The sequence below is a fragment of the Microcebus murinus genome, chromosome 6 (assembly GCF_040939455.1).
Source record: "Microcebus murinus isolate Inina chromosome 6, M.murinus_Inina_mat1.0, whole genome shotgun sequence".
Classification (NCBI taxonomy): Eukaryota; Metazoa; Chordata; class Mammalia; order Primates; family Cheirogaleidae; genus Microcebus; species Microcebus murinus.
The window spans coordinates 107,984,239-108,006,199 of record NC_134109.1 but is presented as its reverse complement, the minus strand read 5'-3'; the positions used below and the strand labels follow the sequence as shown (position 1 = coordinate 108,006,199).

The 21,961-nt window shown below is 36.2% G+C and overlaps 1 protein-coding gene and 1 pseudogene across 8 annotated transcripts in view; both read right to left on the bottom strand.

Annotated features, from left to right (window-relative positions):
• Positions 1–21,961, bottom strand: part of NEO1 (neogenin 1) — a 208,237-nt gene that overhangs the window by 120,902 nt on the left and 65,374 nt on the right. For all 8 annotated transcript variants that reach the window (XM_012748213.3, XM_012748207.3, XM_012748208.3 and 5 more), the window contains exons 3-5: positions 19,181–19,456; positions 15,255–15,408; positions 11,788–11,924 (exon numbers count right to left, since the gene is read on the bottom strand). In XM_012748213.3, coding sequence (XP_012603667.2) covers positions 11,788–11,924; positions 15,255–15,408; positions 19,181–19,456 — 567 coding nt within the window. The remainder of the gene's footprint in view (positions 1–11,787; positions 11,925–15,254; positions 15,409–19,180; positions 19,457–21,961) is intronic.
• Positions 3,220–11,144, bottom strand: LOC105862144 (glutamyl-tRNA(Gln) amidotransferase subunit A, mitochondrial pseudogene; annotated as a pseudogene).

Sequence of the window (21,961 nt, the reverse complement as noted above, 5' to 3'; positions counted from 1 at the left end):
CTCATAAACTACTTTCCCCATCAGAAAAAAAAAATATGTTCAATTATGGGACAAGGCTCAAACAAAATTTTCCAAATGCATTTTTGTACATAATGACTTGTCTGTAAACAATAAAAAAGAGAAGACCTCACGTGGTACATGTAAACAGTACAGCTTAAACTGCTGTTACCAGAACATTAACACATCACAAGCCCAGCTGTGCAACATTCAGTCACCACTCTGCCCTTCTCCAAAAGTAATCACTATCCTGACTTCTAAAACCATAGAGTAGTTTTTCCTATGTTTATCCTTCATTCTACATTTGAATTTTGATGGACATTTGAATTATCCTATTTTTTATTTACTATAAATATAGCTGATAAGAACATTATTATGCATTTTTGTATATATATTTATGCATTTCTGATAAGTATACTCTTAGTGCTGTATAGGATATTTAAATTTTTTTAAAAAAATAGATTTAATATATATTTTATAGTGATAGAGTCTGGGCTTTTGGTGTACCTGTCACCTGAGTAGTGTATACTGTATTCCATAGGTGATTTTTCATCCCTCACCTCCTCTCACCCTCCCCCCTTGTGAGTCTCCAACGTCCATTACACCACTCTGGGTGCCCTTGTGCAAGCCACAGTTCAGCTCCCCATAGGATATTTTTAGGTATAGTTTTAACATATTCAGCCAAACAGTACTTTAAAGTGATTACTCCTATCAGCAATAGATTACAGTCCCCAGTGTTCTTCCTACTAACCAACACCTGGTATCGCTAGTCTTTTCAATTTTAGCCATTCTGGTATAGTAATATCTCAACGTGGTTTTTATTTTCATTTCTCGGAAGACTAATGTTGGCTTTTTCACATATTTAGTAGCCACCTGGAGATCTCCTATGATGCAGCTGGTTCAAGTCTTTTGTCCATTTTGTATTATTAGCTCTGTTTACCTAACTAATCTGTAGGGGTTCTTCATAGAATCTACATTCAGGGTTCACAAATCTTTTCTGTAAAGGGCCAGACAGCAAATATTTTAGACTTTGTGAGCCATATGGTCTCTGTCACGAGTACTCAACTCCTGCACTGTGGCATGAAAGAGCCATGGTCAATACGTAAATGAATGAATATGGCTGGGTGCTAATAAAACTGTTTACAGTCAGTAACATTTGAAACTCAAAATTTTCACGCATCACAAAATATTATTCTTCTGATATTTTCAACCATTTAAAAATGTACAAACTATTTTTAGTTTATAAGCTTTACAAAGCCAATTAGCCAGGACGATGTGGCCCAAAAGCTACAGTCCGAAGCCCTGAGCTAGATAAAGACCTTTGTCAAATTATATAAGTTATGTAAGTCTTGGCAAGGGTTTATCAATGTTGTTATTCTTTACAAAGAACCAACTTTCGGTTTTGCTGACACTCTCTGTTTTGAATGTTTGGTTTTTATTTCATTGATTTTTTTGCTCTTGTCCTTTTTTCCTTTTCTTTCGTGTAAATTTGTTATTTGTCTTTTAGCTTTTTTGAGCTAAAAATGTTTAAATGTTAATGCTAATATCAGTGTTAATATCCAATCTTAAATATTAATATAAGTGATATTTAAATCACTGATTTTGAGCCTTCTTTTCTAATACATATACTTAGGCTATAAATTTCCCTCAAAGTACCCCACAAGTTTTGATAGGTCATATCTATATTAGAGCACATTATTTTCTAATTTTCATCATCATTTTTTACAACTCATGGATTATTCTAAAGTGACTCAATTTCCAAACACCAAGAAATCTTCAAGTTATTTTTTCTCCTCCCTGAGTTACTTTTTCGGTAATTTATTCCACAGTGGTCAAATCTGCAGAATTTCAACTTTTTGAAATTTAAAATATGTTCTATGGCCAGTATATGGTATATTTTGATAATTGTTTCATAGCATTTATAAAAAATAGGGTTTATTCATTTGTTTGGTATAGAATCATATAAATGTCAATTAGATCATGTTCAGTTCTTTATTATAACTCTTTATAGTTTTATTTTATTTATGTTTGTCTGTTTTGGTCTGCATATCCTATCAATTACTGAAGTATCTTAAAAATGTCTACTTCTTGTAGTTGTGTCGGATTTAGCTTTTCATATTTTGAGATTATGTTATGAGTTACATACATAGTTAGAATCTTTTTATTTTCCTAAGTTAAAAAACTTTTTAATTAAAAAACTTTTAATTTTTTAAATGGACAAATAAAAATTATATATAATTATGATATACAACATGTTTTGATATATGTATACATGGTAAAATGGCTAAATCAAGTTAATTAACATATCCATTACCTCACATGCTTATTTTTTTGTGGTGAGAACACTTAAAAGCTATTTTGTTTGCAATTTTCAAGTATACAATACATTGTTATTAACTATAGTCACCATATTGTACAATGTATCTCCTTAAATTACTCTTCCTAACTAAAGTTTTTAATTCTTTGACCAACATCTCCCCAATCCCTCCACCCCATCCTCTGTCCCCACCCCACGGTAAACATTCTGCTCTCTGCTTGAGTTCAACTTTCTAAATTTCACATATAAGTGACATCATACAATTATTTGTCTTCCTGGGCTAGGCTTATTTCACTTAGCATAATGTCCTCCAGGCTCATCCATGTTGTCGGAAATGACAGGATTTCCCTCTTTTTAAAGGCTGAAAGTATTCCATTGTGCATATATACTACATTTTCTTTATCCATTCATCTACTGATGGACATTAACGCTCATTCCATGTCTTGGCTACTGTGAATAATGCTACAACGAACATGGAAGATGCAGATATCTCTTTGACACACTGATTTCACTTCCTTTGAATACACACCCAGAAATGGAACTGCTGAGTCATATGGTAGTTTTACTTTTAATTTTTTTTTGAGACAGAGTCTCACTTTGTTGCCCAGGCTAGAGTGAGTGCCGTGGCATCAGCCTAGCTCACAGCAACCTCAAACTCCTGGGCTCAAGCGATCCTTCTGCCTCAGCCTCCCGAGTAGCTGGGACTACAGGCATGCACCACCACGCCCGGCTAATTTTTTTGTATATATATTAGTTGGCCAATTAATTTGTTTCTATTTATAGTAGAGACGGGGTCTCGCTCTTGCTCAGGTTGGTTTCGAACTCCTGAACTCAAAGGATCCGCCCGCCTCGGCCTCCCAGAGTGCTAGGATTAAAGGCGTGAGCCACCGCGCCCGGCCACTTTTAATTTTTTGAAGTACCTCCAGACTGTTTTCCATAATGGCTTTACCAATTTACATTCCCACCAGCAGTGCACAAGGGTTCCCTCTTCTTCACATCCTCACCAATATTTGTTATCTTGTTTTTTTGATAACAGCCATCCTAACAGGCATAAGGTGATAACTCATTGTGGTTTTTTTTTTTTCAGCTTTCTAATCTTCTTTATTAACAATATACAAGTGCCAAATTAGAACACCTGATCAACATGAGGTGACAATAGTGTCCCAGCAAAGAGAAAGAAAGCCAATGATAGTCTTATGGTGAGTAAATGTACAATTTCCATTAGATTTTTGTCAAATATATTATACAGATCTCCCTTAATGTCTCTCTGGGATCAAGGAGCCCAAATAAAGAACATTTGCAGTCAAGAGGGTAAGGAAACCATAAGAAATAGAGAATCTGGGGTCACGGAGGACCCTCCCATGGGCCTCCTCCTTTAGCATTGTCCACAAATTATCTGCAAATTTTTCACATTGTGTTACCATGTATTTTGAACGTTTCTCACTAAAACCATACTCTACCATCTACCGAGTTTCCATTCCAATATGGTCTGTTAGTTTACAACAAATGTTTCTACGGCATCAATGAGGTCATTTGTGACTGGTAAACAAGAGAATTAACTCAGTGTAACACAGAATTGTTCTGGCTCCTAGGCATGGGTTCTGGAATAACAGAAGTAAAATTTTAACTTTAAGGAGTGAAGGAAAAAAAGTTCTCAATCATTTCAGCTCTATTTTTAGAGAAATAAAAGGAGTGCGTGCACCTGGGGCTCCTCCCCAGAGCAGCATACCCCAGGTTTTGCATGATTCTGCCCCAGAAAGGTTCTACTTCCTCCAGTGCTCAGAGCTCCTCTTCCACCTGCTTTGCTCAACATGCAGAAGCCAATATTCCTACTTGATTGTTTCTGTGCATTTTTAATATCCCCTGAGACAGCCTTCACCACAAGATGAGCTGCCCGCCTGGGCTATCTAGGTTATCTCTGGAGGTGAAATTTTTATTGTTTCTGTTAGTGCTTTAGTTACAAAGATGTGCAAGTTTTGAGTTTATCCCTGATCTTATTTTTACTGTAAGCTCTTGTTCTTTTTAAATAAAATTTTTGCAGAATGCATTGTTTTTCAGGAATATTTATCTTATGTTATAGTAGAAATCCTGTACAAATACTTAGTGGATGCTTAATAAATGCCGATAGATTATTTATAATTAATTATCACAAGAATTCAAAAAAGTGATTCCAAGGAAAGACTGTATTGAGAATGAACCTAATTACAAGAATTGAGCAAGATCATTTGACTCTCTAGAGAACAGAATTTCTAAACGTCATTTTAGTTTGCATGATACATTTATCTCTATTGTTTTAGAGAATAGAAGCTAACTTTTCATTTTCAAGGACTGAGGAACAATCATCCACGAGTTCTTGAAGTTGAGTAACAGGAAACTGTACTTGTTTTTCAAACCACTTGGCAATTGTAAGAAGCTGCTGGTCACAAAATGCACGCCCAATAAACTGCAGTCCTATTGGCAGCCCTTGGTTTGAGAGTGCTACAGGGATACTCACTGCTGGTAATCCTGCCATATTTACTGCCTGTGTGAAAATATCATCCTGGGCACTTCGTGTTCTGTTGTCTTCTTTGATGAACTCCAAGTAGGGTACTGCCTCACTCAAGGTGGTGGGAGTTAGCAAGACGTCTACTCCAGAGTTAAAAACATTCATAAAGTCATTAGCAACGAGGCGTCTCACTTTCTGGGCTTTGATGAAATAATTCTCATAGTTTTCTTTTAATAAGAAAAAATTTCCTGAGAGAATTTTTCCTCTCACCACATCATTGAACCCTTCTCGTCTAGTTGCAGCATACATGGCTTCAGTAGACACATCAATTTCACATCTGTGACCATATTCTAGCCCATCAAATCTTGCCATTATTCGATGCCACTTCTGATGTGCACAATACGTGGTAGCAGACAATGGAATAACTTGTGTGGGGAAGGGATACATCAATTACTTTGGCTCCCTCAGACTCAAAGAGGTCAGCGGCTTTGGACCAAAGAGATCGTACTTCACTTGATAATTCTGGTACAAGATATTCCTTTGGAATTCCTATACATAGTTTGCTCACATCTGTCAAACTGGGAAGCATGAATGGTTTAACAGGATCTTGTACTGTGGTAGAATCTTTGGGGTCATGTCCAGCCAGTATACCCAACACAATTGCTGCATCATCCACATATCTGGTTAAGATTCCTGGCACGTCCATTGAATTCACCAAAGGAATGAGACCATGACGAGAAACTAAGCCATAGCTTGGTTTGACACCAACAAGTCCACAATGGGCAGCAGGATTTCTGGTCGATCCTCCTGTATCTGATCCTAAAGCCGCAAAGCAAGTGAATGCTGATACAGCAGCTGCGCTCCCACCTGAGCTTCCTCCAGTTATTAGCCAATTTGAATCTTCCTTCTCACCATGTGGCTCCTGCTTCCTCCTCTTTTCTCTATATTGTTTTGAATAACTCCAGGGGTTTTTAACTGGTCCAAATACACCATCTGTGGTTCCAGAGCCCATAGCAAACTCATCTAAATTTGTCTTCCCCATTAGTAGAGCTCCCTGATCCAACAACTTCTAAACTACTGTAGCTTTATAAGGTGGTACATAACCTTTCAGCATATTTGATGCACATGTTGTCTCAATGCCAGACGTGCTAAAGTTGTCTTTTACTGCAATAGGAATTCCATCTAAATCCCCAAGGGACTGACTTCTCGGAGGGTCTGGCCCAGCATGGTCCTCGTGCTCAGCCTGCCACCACCAGAGCCAGGTGACAAGGAGAAAAACACTGAGGTCAACAGGCGCTCGCGGTATTATGTGAGCGCAGCCATCTTTGATCGTCACTGAACCCTTCCTCATTGTGGTTTTAATTTGCATTTCCCTGATGATTAGTGATATTGAATATTTTTTCATCTACTGGTTGGTCATTTGTACATCTTCGGAGAACTGTCTTTTCAGATCCTTTGCCCATTTCTTAATCAGGTCATTTGTTTTCTTGCTATTGAATTGTTCCTTATGTTTTGGATATTAAACCTTTATCAGATGTATGGTTTACAAATATTTTCTACCATTCCATAAGTTGGCTTTTCACTCTGTTCATTGTTTCCTGTGCTCTGTAGAAGTTTTTCAGTTTGCTGCAATCTGATTCATCTATTTCTGCTTTTGCTGCCTGTGCTTTTGGGTTCATATTCAAAAATCCTTGCCAAGACCAAGTCAAGAAACTTTTTCTCCACATTTTCTTCTAGTAATTATACATTTTCAGGTCTTATGTTTAAGTCTTTAATGCATTTTGAGTTTATTTTTGTATATGGTACGAGACAAGGGTCCAATTTCATTCTTCCACACATGGCTATCCAGTTTTCACAGCACTATTTATTGAGGAAACTATTCTTCCCCCCTTGTGTATTCTTGGCACCAAGACAAACAGGAGGAATCTACACACCTTTTTATAAGCCTCAGAAAGGACACATCATCACTTCTGCCAGATTCTACTGATTCAGATAGCTCCAAGCCAACCCAGATTCAAGGGCAAGGGACAGAAATCTCATCACTCTTTAGGAGGATAGTCAAAGAATTGGGTGGCTATGTTTTAAACTCCCCAACATTTTTAAATGCTCTTGCAGCATTTCCTGGATGTATCTCTTCTTATTTGAATATTTATTCCAAAAGTGTTTTTGCTGTGTGCCCTTTGTGTAGTAAACCTGAGGTCTTGTGTGGTAAGAATTTTTATTATGCCTCCCATTTTAGATGCATATAAATTATATGTAGATTCAATGTTCTTTTCCCTTACCACTTTAAAAGCATTATTCCATTGTCCTCTTGACATCAGATTTCTTGAATCAGCACTAGGTACAATCCAATTCTTATTCCTTTGAAGGTGATCTGCTCTTTGTCACTGTAAGCTTTTTGAATTTTTTTGTCTTAGATGTTATTATATGTTACTATAAATAGGTCTAAGGGTGGGTTTTTTCCTTCTCTCACCTATTTAGCAGTCTCTAGACCCTTTCAGTCTAAGGTTTTCTATAAATCTGATTCTGAGAAATTTATCTTAATTATTTATTCAACTATTTCCCCCTTCCTTTTTTTCTCTCCTCTAAGATTACTATTTATCTAAATAGAAGACTTTTCTACAAAGACCCACCGTACTTCTTGGATTTTACTCCATGTGTTTTCTCTATCATTTAATGTTATGTTCTCAGAGAATTTCTCAATGTCATCTTCCAATTCAAGTGTTTGCACATCAGCTGTATACCTGTGACTACCATCCAGACTGCTTTATTCTTTATTTTTACTATATTTTTTCACACTTAATATTTCTACTAGGCGCTATGTTTTTATGTTCTCTTGTTCTTGCATCATATGGATACGATCTTATCTTTTTAAATGTATTTACTATCCTTCTATTAAGTTCTTAGTCAATTTTTCCCCATAATTCTCTAGGAGATAGCATATGTAATTTACTTAGTTGCCTTTCTTCAAGAGTAATTGTACTATTCAGGTGACTAGTTTAGCTATAAACTGATGCTCTTCTGAGGTACCAGACACTCTGTCTGGTAATATGTATGGTGAAAAGGCTAAAGCCAGACCATAACTGTATCCAATCTGGTGAACTTAAGAGAAGGGGAGAATGAGCCACTGAGAAAAAAAGCCCCAGGGACCTCAGAACCACTACGGTTTACTCCAATCTGCTGGCATTCCCCATGCAGCAATTTGGACAGGATTTCACATTCAAACTCTCAGAGAGAAAGAGTCCTGGGAACAGTCTTCGTCCCCTGAAACCTACCAATCTGGGAGTTTGGAAAGGGTGTGGAAAGGAGGTGGAAAGGTGACCCCTAAGGGCAGCTAGTCAGGCCACATCTGTTTACATCAATGCCATCAAAGCCCTAGCAGACCTTTTGAAGGGACGCTGAGGCTTGAACCATTGCTACTCATTTCTGTGGTGAAGGGACAGGCAAAGACAATCTCAAGGGGACATCAGTGAGAAACAACAACAGAACTTAGCTGTCTTCTGACCTGTTGTCTCACTGCTACGTCTGGCAATCTGTAGTCCCAGGATGTCGCCAATATCCCCATATGTCATAACCCACTCACCCATCAACACATACAGGTTCAGGAGAGCCTCTACTGTCCCCTACTTCATCTCACTCATCTAGTTTCTTCAGAGTTGATTTTGGGTAAGAGAGTCAACACAACAGTTGGGACTAATTTGATTGGAAGTGGAAACCAGCCTAGAAACTATTTTTTTTTTTTAACAAAGCTGTAGAACTTTTGCTCAATTTTACCCTTCCTAATCCAGTTCAGAAATCTGAGGCAAACAAATCAATAAAGAGTTAATACTTCATAAGAGAATATCTTATCCCCCAAAAAAGTTACCCTGGGTCATCTACAGCTGAAAGAACAATGACAAGCTCTTCCTAACTCTTTTCATGTATATTCATATATTTCTAGCTTCATACATTTGAAAACACATTTTATTTTTTCTAATTTTTCATTAGCCCTAGATTTATAAAACACTCTGTGTAAACTTATGGATAACAATCTTTTAAAATCCCCCTCTATAGTTATCCCGCTCACCAAGATTACTGACCTCAAATTGCCATTAAGTGGCACAATTCCCCAGTTCTCTAAGACCATGACAAGCACTCCCAAACACACATGTACACAGATTAGCCTCAAGCTGATGTGAAACTATGTTAGCAATAGACAAGTTAGCAGATGTTATGCTATTTCAATAGCAGGCAAGAAATGAAAGAACCTAACCTAGGACCTCAGAAATCTTCCCCAAATAAGGTTAGGAAGGAAGAGCCCAGGAGTTTGAGTTGCCGTGAGCTATGATGACACCACGGCACTCTAGCCCAGATGACAGAGTGAGACTCTGTCTCAAAAAAAACAAAAAAATCTGTTTCTGAAAATTCTTTTTTTACTTTAAGGATTTTTACCTTTTCTCAGTTACATAAATATTTTCTTCCTTTCTATCATTTGCACTTAGCCTTTATTTATATGAGGTTTTTCTACATAACTTTTAAAAAATTACTTTTTGTATGTAGTCAAATTTGTTTGATTTTTGCTTATAACATGTTATTTTCTGCTTTTCTTAAGATAGCCTCTTCCATGAGAGATAATACAAACTCTATCCAATATATTCTTTTCACACTTAGACCTTTGGTCTGAAATAGAGATCCACCTTTCTTTTCTTCCAGGTGTAATTCTACTGTATCAATACATTTATTAAACAAAACACTTTTTCTCTCTGAACTTTTATAATATTTTCAAGTTCCATAATGACATGTAATAGCTGGATTTTATTCTTTTCTATTGTCTATTCTTGTACCAATATCATGTTGTTTTGATTAGAGTTCTGTGGTAATTTTTAATATCTAGTATCCTTCACTCTTCTTTTCTCAGTTTTCTATAATATATTTACTTAAAGAGTACTTTCTCCAGGTAGATGTTAAGATCCAAATGGGTACAAATTGAAAGACGTATGTATTATCTTGTGGCTAAAAAATACAGTTAATTCAGTTGATAAACAGAGTCTCAATTAGATTCCATACAATAAAAATAAAAGAGTAGAAAATACAGATGCTTCTTGACTTACAAAGGGGTTCATCCCAATAAACCCATCATAAACTGAAAATATGATAAGTCAAAAATACATTTAATACACCTAACCTACAAAGCATCATAGCCTAGCCTAGCCTACCTTAAACGTACTCAGAACACTGACATTAGCCTATAGTTGGACAAAATCATCTAATATAAAGCCTATTTTATAAGTGTTGGACATTTCATGTAATATATTGAATACTATACTGAAAGAGAAAAACAGATGATTGTATGGGTACTTGAAATACAGTTTCCAGTGAATGTGTATCACGTTTGCACCACTGTAAAGTTGAACAATAGTTACATCATTGTAAACTGGGGAACATGGTAAACACATGGACAAATGTCCTCATGAAGAAACATGGGGAAAAAAAATGAACAGCTGACAAGTATAACAGAAACTATGCATCTCATTTGAGGCTCTTAACAACCATCATGAGACAGGTAGAGGAAACTGAGGCACAGGGAGGAAAATGGAAGCATGTTTGGCAAGTATCTGACTAATGGAAAAAAGAAAAAGAAAATATATCTACTAAGGGAGGCACACAGACCAAATAAGATGGAGTTTGGTAACATTTTATTTGTCCAATCCTATTTACAAAAAATAAACTGATCATTCTACAATGCTATGCCCTATATCCAACCTTCCATCTAGCTAAGAGCACTGAGTTCAACTGACGTAATAGTTATGTGAACTCCATGACCTGTTCTTTTGATTTTCAGAGATAATGAATCCACTCATAAACAGCAATAGAAAATATAAGCATTCTATGCCTTCACAGCATTGAACCCCAAATAGTCTGCTCTCTAATTCCTCTGAAAAATACATCTGAGTCCTCTGATACTGCTGGGACCAGGAATTTAGCTATTGCTTGCTCCGAAAACCACAAAATGTACCAAGAGAAACGAATTTTTATATTAAATAAAACTGAGAGGTTGCTAATAACCCCAAATCACAGATCATAAAGTATTTTATGAAATAAAATACAATTTGAAACAAGTGAATAATAAATATCACAAGCTAATATATACCTCTATATATCCAAGTAGTGTTGGATTTTTCTGAAATTAATGGAAAAGAGCCTAACAATTTTTATTTGAAACAAAGATAAATGAGAGTGCAGACAAATCTCAGGAGAGATTGCAGAGTTCCTCTGAGGGCACATCTCCATATGGAGGAATAGCAGGGGAGGGGATGAAGAAAAGACTGTGTGTATGTGCTGTCTTTACTTCTTCTGACTTTTAAGTCAGATAGGGAAATGGGCAAGTATGGATGGAGCAAACAGAAGAATCATCCCTGCAATGATAATCAGCATTAGTTGAACGAAGAGAAATAAACATCAAAGTTACATTGAGAGCCACAATGCACTGCTTCCTGGGTAACCTATTCACTCAAAAGAATGGAATACCAATATTGAGAAGAGACATGGTTCTGGGTCAGACAACACAGATGTCTTTGTGAGAAAGCATCTTGAGAGAAGAAAAGTGAACTGAACCTTCCAGATGCCCCAGGTCACATCCTCCCCATCAGTACTATTATTACTAAAAATATTTCATAACAACAACATACTAACAATGAACTCTTACTAAATTTTAGTAACTATTCTGGGAGTTTTACAAATATTAGCTCTTTTAATCCTCAAAACAATTACAATGAGGTAATAAGCACTCTTATATCCATTTCACAGATGATAAAAATGAGGTTCAGAGAAGTTTTCTACAGTCATATAGCTAAGAAATATAAGACCCACATTTGAACCCAAGCAGTATGGTCTAAAAGTTATGCTTTTAACTGCTATGCTGGATTGTCTCTTCCACATTAACATTAAAAAATTAGCAGACCTACAAAGTACATAGGATTTTTTATTTATACAGTAAATATTTACATACCTTGTACTGTCAACTCTGCTTGAGCTTCAATTGTCTCATTTTGATTACCAGCTATACAAAAGTAAGTCCCAGCATCATCCTCAGTGACATCACTGATCTCCAGGCTCCCACCTGCCAGCAATACCAATCTTTCAGAGCTGCATAAAAAAAAATATAGATATATTTTATTACCAGGAAAATAACACCTGAGAAACTGTCCACATAAAAGAAAGTATTATTACTTATATGGCTACAGACAGAGACTAACACAAAATTATTAGACTTTAATTTAGCCCAACTTGCTTTGTTCATTTTTTATATGCATAAGCATCACAAATACAAGTTAAATATTACAATGAATTTTCTCTGACACTTCTAGTTATTCCCAAAGGAATATCACTTTTGTAACTAATTCCACTCCCCCCAGCCCATTCCTATCTTCCTACTCCGGCCAATATCTTTGCAAATTATGTAATTTTGAAGTCTGGAATCAATCAGAGAATCACTCCACCACATCTATGCCACACTGAGATTACTAATAGCTGGAAAAGATAAAGAGGGTAAAATGTCAAATCAAAGTCATGGGGTGCCTACTGAAAGTTTCCTGTGGTGGCTGGGCTAGGAAAGGGAGGAAAAGAGGAAGGGAAGTGAGATAGAACAACGGTTGCCAAAGAGCATCTCCCTGGGTGTGGTAGCTGGGCACAAATCAACCACTACCATGGCATAATCAACAAAGATGTTGATGAATACGGGCCCAACTCATGAAAGTCCTGGCTCGTGATCCCTCTAACACCATTTAGCAGGGACAACAGGGCACGTCATTACAACCTGGCAAGGTTGGAACTATGGGAGCCCCACTTGGTCTTTGACTGGCATGGCAGTGGTGGGGCCACAGTTTTTTCTGTGGTGTCTGAATGGAGTAGAGTAATTATAGTCTAACAGTTTTTGTCTTGCTTGTCTATCCCTTTCTTGGTCCTTTGGTTAGAGACAGCGTACTTTTGTTGGGGCTTCTTTTATATGTGTCCGTTGGTGTTTCCAGGTTGCTACTTCATCTCAAATCATGGGAAATATAAAGCAAAAATATAATTCAGAAAACTAACCATCATGTTGTTCCTTGGATCCCGAGGTCCCTAGCCAATCAATCTTCCACCTCTTTCCACCTTTCAGAGTCTCATGTTTGTTTTATATATAACATCCAGGCTTTTTAGTTGTATTTAGCGAAAGGAATAGGGAAAAATATGTCTACTCCATCTTCCCAAAGTTGAAGTCCCTCTGTTTTCTTAAGTAACCTAGTTTTTCTACTACTGTCAATTGTAATAATATCAAGCATTTTAAAACTATAACCTGTTTCTTTGCAGCTAGGTTTGGAACTATCATTTCACTAAAAGATAACATTATTTGATTTCTAAATTATATTTTGCTGTCAGTCACCTTGAATATTAGCATTTATATTTTATGGATTCTCTCCCTTTAAAACAGAACTACTCAATCAATGAACAGGATCCATTTCCACCTCCCTCTTTCATTAGCTATGTTTATTTTGGATCTGAACAAATTTAATTAAAAGATTAAATAAATGCATCAATTCTTAGACATTTATAAAAGCCATGGCAATGTTTTCAAATATTTTCAAAGAGGTCTTAAGATTAGTAATAGAGAACAGTATCTAATTATTTAAGATCTTTTTTCTTTAGAGTCAGCCATGTATTATCTGGATTTCTATCCACTTTTTTCATTCAATTTCTAAATCTCTAATATGAGGTCTAAACAATTTATCAACTAAGGTCCATCTACATATCTCATAAGGCTCTGGCAGAAACAAAGATATTTTAATTATAGACATCTAACCTGAAGCACTCTTATGCTCCATTCACCTACTTATATTTTCCTACATTACATTCAGTTATTTATTCAACCAAAATATACTGGTTACCACTCCCCCTACCCAGTTATTTGCAAATACTGTGCAAGGCTCTAGAAAGACCAATGTGAACAACACCAACACTGTCCTATTCTTATATTCTTTTGAAGCTTCTTAAGGCAGTGACATATCAAGGCAGTGTTTCTCAGATTTTTCCACTACATAATCTGACTATTTGGGAGCCTAGATACAGAGCTAGAGGGAGAAAAAAGGCTACTCAATCTTCAAAGTGACCCCATCTCTACTAAAAATATAAAGAAATTAATTGGCCAACTAAAATATATAGAAAAAATTAGCCGGGTATGGTGGTAAATGCCTGTAGTCCCAGCTACTCTGGAGGCTGAGGCAGGAGGATCGCTTGAGCCCAGGAGTTTAAGGTTGCTGTGAGCTAGCTAGGCTGATGCCATGGCACTCTAGCCCAGGCAACAGAGTGAGACTCTGTCTCAAAAAAAGTCTACTGATTGATCTTTAAAATTCAGAGGAATATTATTAACCATGATATACCCACATTTAACTTAATTTTAAAAATTTGCTTTCAAAGATATCTTTGAATAAAACTGGATATTCCAGGAAGATCCTACCACGACTTATATAGCCTGGCCCATCCTGACCAGCACTCGACTAAGAGAACAATTCTCTAACACTATGTATAAAACAGCAATGCCACATCTACCTCTCCTGGCAACTCTGGCATACTCTTCTTAAGTTTATTCAAAGCACTTATCAGACCCTGACATTTTACATGTTTACCTGATTATTATCTTGACTCTTTCCCACTAGAATATATGCTCTACAAGAGCAAGAACTCCCTTTGGTTCACTACTCTATTCTCAGTACCTAGAACAGTGCCTGTAGTTAGCAGTATCCAGAGACACTTTCAGTTGTTGCAACTTGGAAGAGCTATTGGCATCTATTGGGTAGAATCCAGGGATGCTAGTAAACATTCTATTAATATAATGAGCAAGATAGCTTTGTTTTGGTAACCAAAGCATACCTAACTACCACCACCCCAGTTCTCTTCTGAGAATACAAGTGAGAAAAGCACCCATTACATAAGGAAGTAATGAGGGGAAATGGGAGGGATGACAGGGCAGTTGGTATTTTGTGGAAGATGAATAATTTGTGATCACAGCAAAAGGCTGAGATGATTTTAAAAGACAAAAACAAAAGGATGAGGAATAGTTTCTTAAATTGTTTGAGCAAAGAAAAAACTACCATCAATAAAATGCATATGAGAGTGAGAATGAGTGAGAAAACTCAGGCTACTAAGGACTGGAAGTTCTTTCCACAATTTAGGGAAGAAGACCCCAAAGCATTAAGCTAAGCATAGTGCAGCTTCAGAAAGAACAAATGCAGTAATTATCACTTAATATTTTGAAAGCACTTTTCTATTTAAACATCCTAATCATATATAGCATTTATAAACATATTTCAAGGATGATATATGAGCATTATGATGTGCTTAAATAAAGTAGATAATCATTTTTTATTAATCAATAGTCCCAAACAGGATGAGACCAAGTCTCAAGCTAAGGCTGAGAAGGGCTTTCAGGCAGACAGCATTTACCTTTCTATGTCAAGTGGCTCCCCATTTTTCATCCATCTGATGGCTGGAGCAGGAAGTCCTGAAGCAACACATGGCAACACTGCAGTCTGACCAATGACTCTCACTAAGGAAGAAGGTTGTTTCAAAAATACCAAGTTTGAAGTTACCTCGGGATCTAAAAAAAAAAAGTTTAAATAAAAGACAATGATTAAATGATTAAATAAATGAAAACATGATTAAATAAAAGGCAAAGCACTTTACCATTTTAATCATGAAGAATGACAAATTCCTATTCTGTATGTGGCTTTGTATGACAAAATATTTTAAGCAAAAGTGACACAAAAAATTTCCATTTAAATTAGCAAATACTTGTTAAATTCTATGCAAATACTTCTGTGAAAGTATTATGCTAGGCTCTTTAGGGGTCTTAAAGTCATACAAGTTATAGCTTCTGCCTTTAATGTGCATACTGGTCAACTGAGGGAGATTTAACATGAATCCCCTTCATTTTAAAAGATGACAAAAATGCCACAGGAAAGGTACAAACAGCAGAGACCACGCAAGCTCAAGGACCCTTGGGATCCTCCCGACTTACAGAGATTTAAGAGGTTTCCTTTCCTTTCCTGAACCTATGTATTATTTCTGAAAATCTTTCTGAGTTTCGTCTCTTTAAATTTGCTCACTTAGTCTGTCAATCCTTTGATTTTGTAATGGAGCAACCATCTAGCTATCACTGCACTTGTCTATCTCTTATTCAGGTATTAGAATTAATGTATGTTCACTGTATAGAGTTGTCCTCTTGTGGACATATGAAAAGGTCACACTCTTGAGGGTAGAAGATAGAGTTCTCTATGTAATAGGATGATATTAACTTAAAGTTCATTTTTGAGAAAAAAGTTCTCAGGCAGAGAAATGTGATGCCTGTTCTTACAATCTTTGGAAAAGATGTTCTCTAGTCATGGGAACAACTTCCAGAACTAGCTTTAAACTTGTCTAACCAATTACCACAGTTCTACTGCCATAGTAACAAGCAAACACTGCCTAATAGATTAGTGATGACTCATGTCAGTGAATGTGCCTTTGAAAGCCAACCACTGAATGACAAGATCAGGCTTTAGAAGTCAGCCAATTAACAGTGGAGTCACTTGCTTCTACGGATGATGATAACCAGCTCCAACCTCTGTAACCAACCACAAAACATGTTTCTATGACTGATATCAACCCACCTCTGTCTCTTAACCAATACAATCCAAAACAATGTCGTCTCAAAAACTCTACAGGAGACTATGTTTGACAAGCAAAGCTCCCCCTTAAGCAAGCAAACATTTAGCATTATATTCTTCTTTCATATAGTGAGTAGTGATCTCATCCTTTGACACTATGAACTTTGTTTTCTTGGATGAGATTTTTAAGGATATGCTTGAATGCCACCCTAGGTGTAAAGAAAAAATACTATCTCTGTCATGTAAAAACAAGTCAGAACGTAGGCTAAAAGACATTGGTATGTGGCAATAGTTCTTTTCTTAAAATTTTTTGATATATTTTAACTCATTATATCCAAAATATCATTTCGTCTTGTAACCAACAACAAAATTATTGAGATATTTTACATTCTATTTTTCATACTAAGTCTTAAAAAAACAGCAAATATTTTATAATGCTTAACTTTTTCTTTTTTAATTTTTTAATTATTATAGGTACATAATAGTTACATATATTTATGTGGTACTTGTGGTATTTTAAAATAGGCATATAATGTGTAATAATCAATCTGGGTAATTGGGGTATCCATCACCTCAAGCATTCATCATTTCTTTGTGTTAGGAACATTCCAATTCTACTCTCTTAGCTATTTTAAAGTATATCACAGCTTTTTGTTGACTACAGTCACTTTGTGGGCTATCAAATACTGTCCATTCTATCTACTGGTATTTTTGCACCCATTGACCAATAATTCTATTTAAAATTCACCTTGAATTACTTAGGTATATGTAATCAAATTTTGATAGAATCCATCAAATAAATAAGTAACAAATACTTGTTGGCTTCTATGTGCCAGCAACCATTCTTGGCAGCAGACAAAATTCCCTGCTCTTGTGAAGCTACATACCAGCAGGGGAGAGAGACAACAAATAAGGTATGTCAGGTGGGGATATGTTCTGAAGTACAATGGAGGAGGACGGAGAAAATACTGGGGTGGAAACGAAAGACTGTTGCTTTAAACAGAGTGCTCAATGAAGGCTTCACTTATAAAGTGATATTTGTGTAGAGAGGGTAAGCCAGGCAGACATCGGAGAGAAGAGGATTCTAGGAAGAGAAAATGGCAAGTAGAAAGGCAATAAGGGGCGAGCAGGTTTGGGGTGTGTTCTAGAAATGTAACGTGGTCACAATCACGGAAGCAGAGGGAGAAGAGTCTGAAATGGGAGAGGAAAAGTCAGGGAAGGAAATGGTATTAAGATTATATAAAGTTGGCCAGGTGTGGTGGCTCATGCCAATAATCCTAGCACTTTTGGAGGCCAAGGCAGGAAGATCGCTTGAGGCCAGAAGTTCAAGAGCAGCATTGGGGAATACAGTGAGACCTCATCTCTACAAAATATAAAAAATTAGCTGGGCATAGTGGTACATGCCTGTAATTCCAACTACTTGAGAGGCTGAGGCAGGAGAATCACTTGAGCCCAGGAGTTGGAGGCTGCAGTGAGCTAAGATCATGCCACTGTACTCCAACCTGAGTAACAGAGCAAAATCCTGTGTCTTTATTAAAAAAAAATTATATAAAGCCTTACAGGCCATCAGGGGGTTTGAGCAAAGGTGTAACAAGATCTAATATACATTTTAAAAGATAATTTGGTTGCTAAGAATACACAGAGACAGGAATGACAAGGGCAGGAATGATGACAAAAGAAAGAAGCTGCATTTTAAAAAAATCAGTTCAGGATGGGTATATATAACCACAACGAGTAAGATGTGCAACGTTTGGGGGATGGACACGCTTGAAGCTCTTACTCAAGGGGGCAGGGGGTCATGGACAATATATGTAACCTTAACACTTGTACCCCCATAATACGCTAAAAATAAAAATAATAATAATAATAATAAAATTTTTAAAAAGTCAGTTCAAGGCCCATCAGGAACACCCTCAGGAGTTTCAGCTCATAACACTGGTCTTACCCTGCAAGCCAGTCCATAGGTTAAAACGAGCCCATGAAGCAGTCATACATAAAAACTTGACCCAAACAATGGAGGAATGGTCCAATTACTTTCATAAACTCAAACATGAAATGAAAACTATGGAAAGAATCGGGCACTTAACAGTGGGAATAAAAGGTGAAAAGTCAGGAAGCATCACGAGGTTAGAGGGGCTGTGATGAGCTACAAGTGAAAGGAAGTCCTGAGTAAGAAGTTACACAGTGAGAACAAATTTATAAAACTGATTATGAGGAAAACCAGTAAGGGCAGAAAGCATGAGAAGACATACAAATAGAAGGAAAGACTGAAATGGAAGCTGAGTTTATGTTAAAATGAGGCACACCATAAAGATCCAAGAACTCTTGTTTGACTTTTCTAGAGCTGCCATATTAAAAGTCACCACCCTTACCCATCCCTTATATGAACTAGCCTGAGTGAGTCACTGATCGTGCAAGTGCTATAAAAAGACCTAACTATAAAAGTATCCTACTGTGAGAAGGCTTGACAAAACACACAGAGCTTTAACTAAGAAGAATGCCACTAGATACTAACCATACTTTATTGTTACAAAAATTTCTAATAATGTATTTACGAAAGAGTGGATCTCTCTGGCATATTTTCTTCTTTTTACTCCTATAAGAAACTGAGACTCTTTATGCTGACAATAATGTTATATCACATATTAGCAATGTGTATTAAAAAATATTCTAACAGAATTTTACCCATTAGTAAAACCATTAGTCTAGATAATGAATGAATACCTGGAAGAACCTTTAATTCAGCTTCATCACTATACTTCGGTGGCCCACCACTTTCAACTATGCAGCGATAAAGTCCCCCATCTTCTTCAGTCACATTGCTGATAACCAGTGTTCCACTTGGGAGTTTGATAATTCTATCATCCAGAAGAAGGGGCTGTCCGTTTTGTTCCCACCTCACAAATGGGACCAAATCTGCATTAACTTCACAATTCAGAATTGCACTGTTCCCAACATAAACTGAGGATGGTTCTGGTTGGCTGATAAATCTTGGAAGACCTGGACAATAAAGGAAAAAAAAGCAATAAAATGTAATTAAATATTACTTAAAAATGTAGTCGTGGCAAGTTAGGCCATGCGGCCCCAATGTATGGTGGAACCAAGGTCGAGAAGAAGGTTCATGGGTGAGGAAATTGACTATATAGAGGGACACAGAGTAAATAAGTAAATATACTAAGGATAACTGGAGTTATATTCCTCACAGCTAGAGAAGCAATGGGCAAATATGGAAAAGGAGAAAGGTAGAATAATCCCATAGTATTGGTCTAGAATAGAGGTATCAGTGTAAACCTTATGGTTTTATATAATTATAGGTATAAAAATATACATTGATATCAATATAAAAGTATATATGAAATATAAATATATTTTATATATAGTCACTACATATACACTAATTAACATACCTATATACACCTATATATTTCCTAGCCCTGTCCATAAAGAAGGGCCAGAGTCAACATCATTCCGATAGCAATGAGTACATATGGTGACCCTATCTTGATTTCTAAATATCACTGTCCACAACAAGGAACCAGTGCTTCTTAGAGAAATGGCTGATTCTAGGAGTGGAGTAGGTAAAGTACAAGATGAATCTGGAACATCTTATGACATAAAGCAAGGTACTGTATGAAGAACAATGTGGGCATATCAAAAGGACATGCAAATAAGACTGAAGGGAGTTTCCTCTGATTAAATCTGGGATAATGGTATTAATGCATTATAACCCTCAATTAAACAAGAATCTGTGAGTTCATGCTAATATAAGCAAATAAGTGGAGAGGAAGGAAAAGTTCTACCTTACAGAAATGATGGAATTAGAAAAATCACCACTTGGTAACCATGGCAGTAATAACTGATTCAAGCAAAAATCCTCAATGGATGCTAAAACTAGTAGATGAAAATTTGATGAGGAACAGTATACTTACAGATTATCAATGTATCTCTTCCCAAAATAGTTATTACTAATTTAAAAATGTAAAAACACTTTACAATGGAGAAACATCGCATAGACCATCTTAACCAAGTAATAAAAATCAACATCACCAGCAACGGAACAAATTATCACATGCTTCCAGGTGTGATACACTGAGAACACAGCATTACTTCTGTGGTATTCCTCTCCAAAATGCAAAACCTGAATCTATTCATACGAGGAAATCATACAAACCGAAATTGAGACAAGGAAAATCTGAGGACCTGTTCCACATCAAACAAGTCTAAAGAGACACAACTATTAAGTGACACATGTAATCCTGAACCAGAAAGAAAAAGGGATGGGGGAAGTTTCTGCTTTTGTCTTTTTCCAAAAAGAACACTGAGATAATCAATGGAGTATCTATTAAATGATAATATTGTATTAAGGTTAGTTTCCTGATTTTGATGGATGTCGGTGATTATTTAGGAGAATGTCCTTGTTTTTAAGAAATATACACGGACATATTTAGGTAAGGGGTAATAGAGTAACATGTCTGGAACTTACTCTTAATTTTCAGAAAAAAATATTTGGGTGTATGCATATTTGGGGGAAGGATAAGGCAGAGGTGGTAAAATGTTAATAATTGGGTAATCTGGGTGAAGGTTTATGGATTTCTTGGTTCTATTCTTAAAATTTTTCCCTAAGTTTGAAATTATTTCAAAATAAAATGTTAACAAAAAATACAGTCATAAATACTCTACAGATGCCACGGAATGTAGTGGCTAACAGCATCAGTTCTCAAGTCACATACCTGAATTTGAATTCCAATTCTACCACTTCATGGTTGTATAAAGTTGGTAAGCTACTTAACCTCTCACTAAGCCTCTCTATCAGCAAAATGAGAAGAACAGGCTTCACAAGTTTGTTAAAAAAAAAAAAATTAAATACTTAACAAACAATTCATATATAGCATATGTCTGGTGCATAAATACTCCACTAGTGATTGCTATTATCTAATAATATTAGATATGCTTCTGCTATGCTCAAAACACAACAAAATGTTTCTTTAAGACAAGCCAACAAATTATGAGAAATAATTCCAGGGTTTTTTTAGTTTTCTGATGGTGAATTAGTCCAAATATAAATCACACAGCTTTTTTGGTGCTGCTACAAATTTTTTCTCATTTTTTATTTCAAGAGGATTTTTGAAGGAAATAAAGATAAAATTATCAAAATATCTACTTTAAAAAAACCAGAAGTTAGAAGAGGAAATAACAAAAATAAACACAGATACTAATAAAGGTGGAAAAGGGAATCTTAATAAAACCAAGAAATGATTGTATTAAAAAAATTTAAAAATTCTTCCTCCTGAGATCTCATGAAAATGAGTAATTTTTTAGAAATATAAACCCATAACAACATATGGGGAACTGGCAGACAAGATATTTCAAAAGTTTCTGAACAGGGAAAGCAGATGGAAGAACTCGTAACTGACATATCAAGGCAGAGAATGCTGTAGCTTCCTGTATCCACAAGAAGGAAGCCAGTTGCCCTGCTGCCTGTGGAGAATTGGAAGAGAAAAAAAG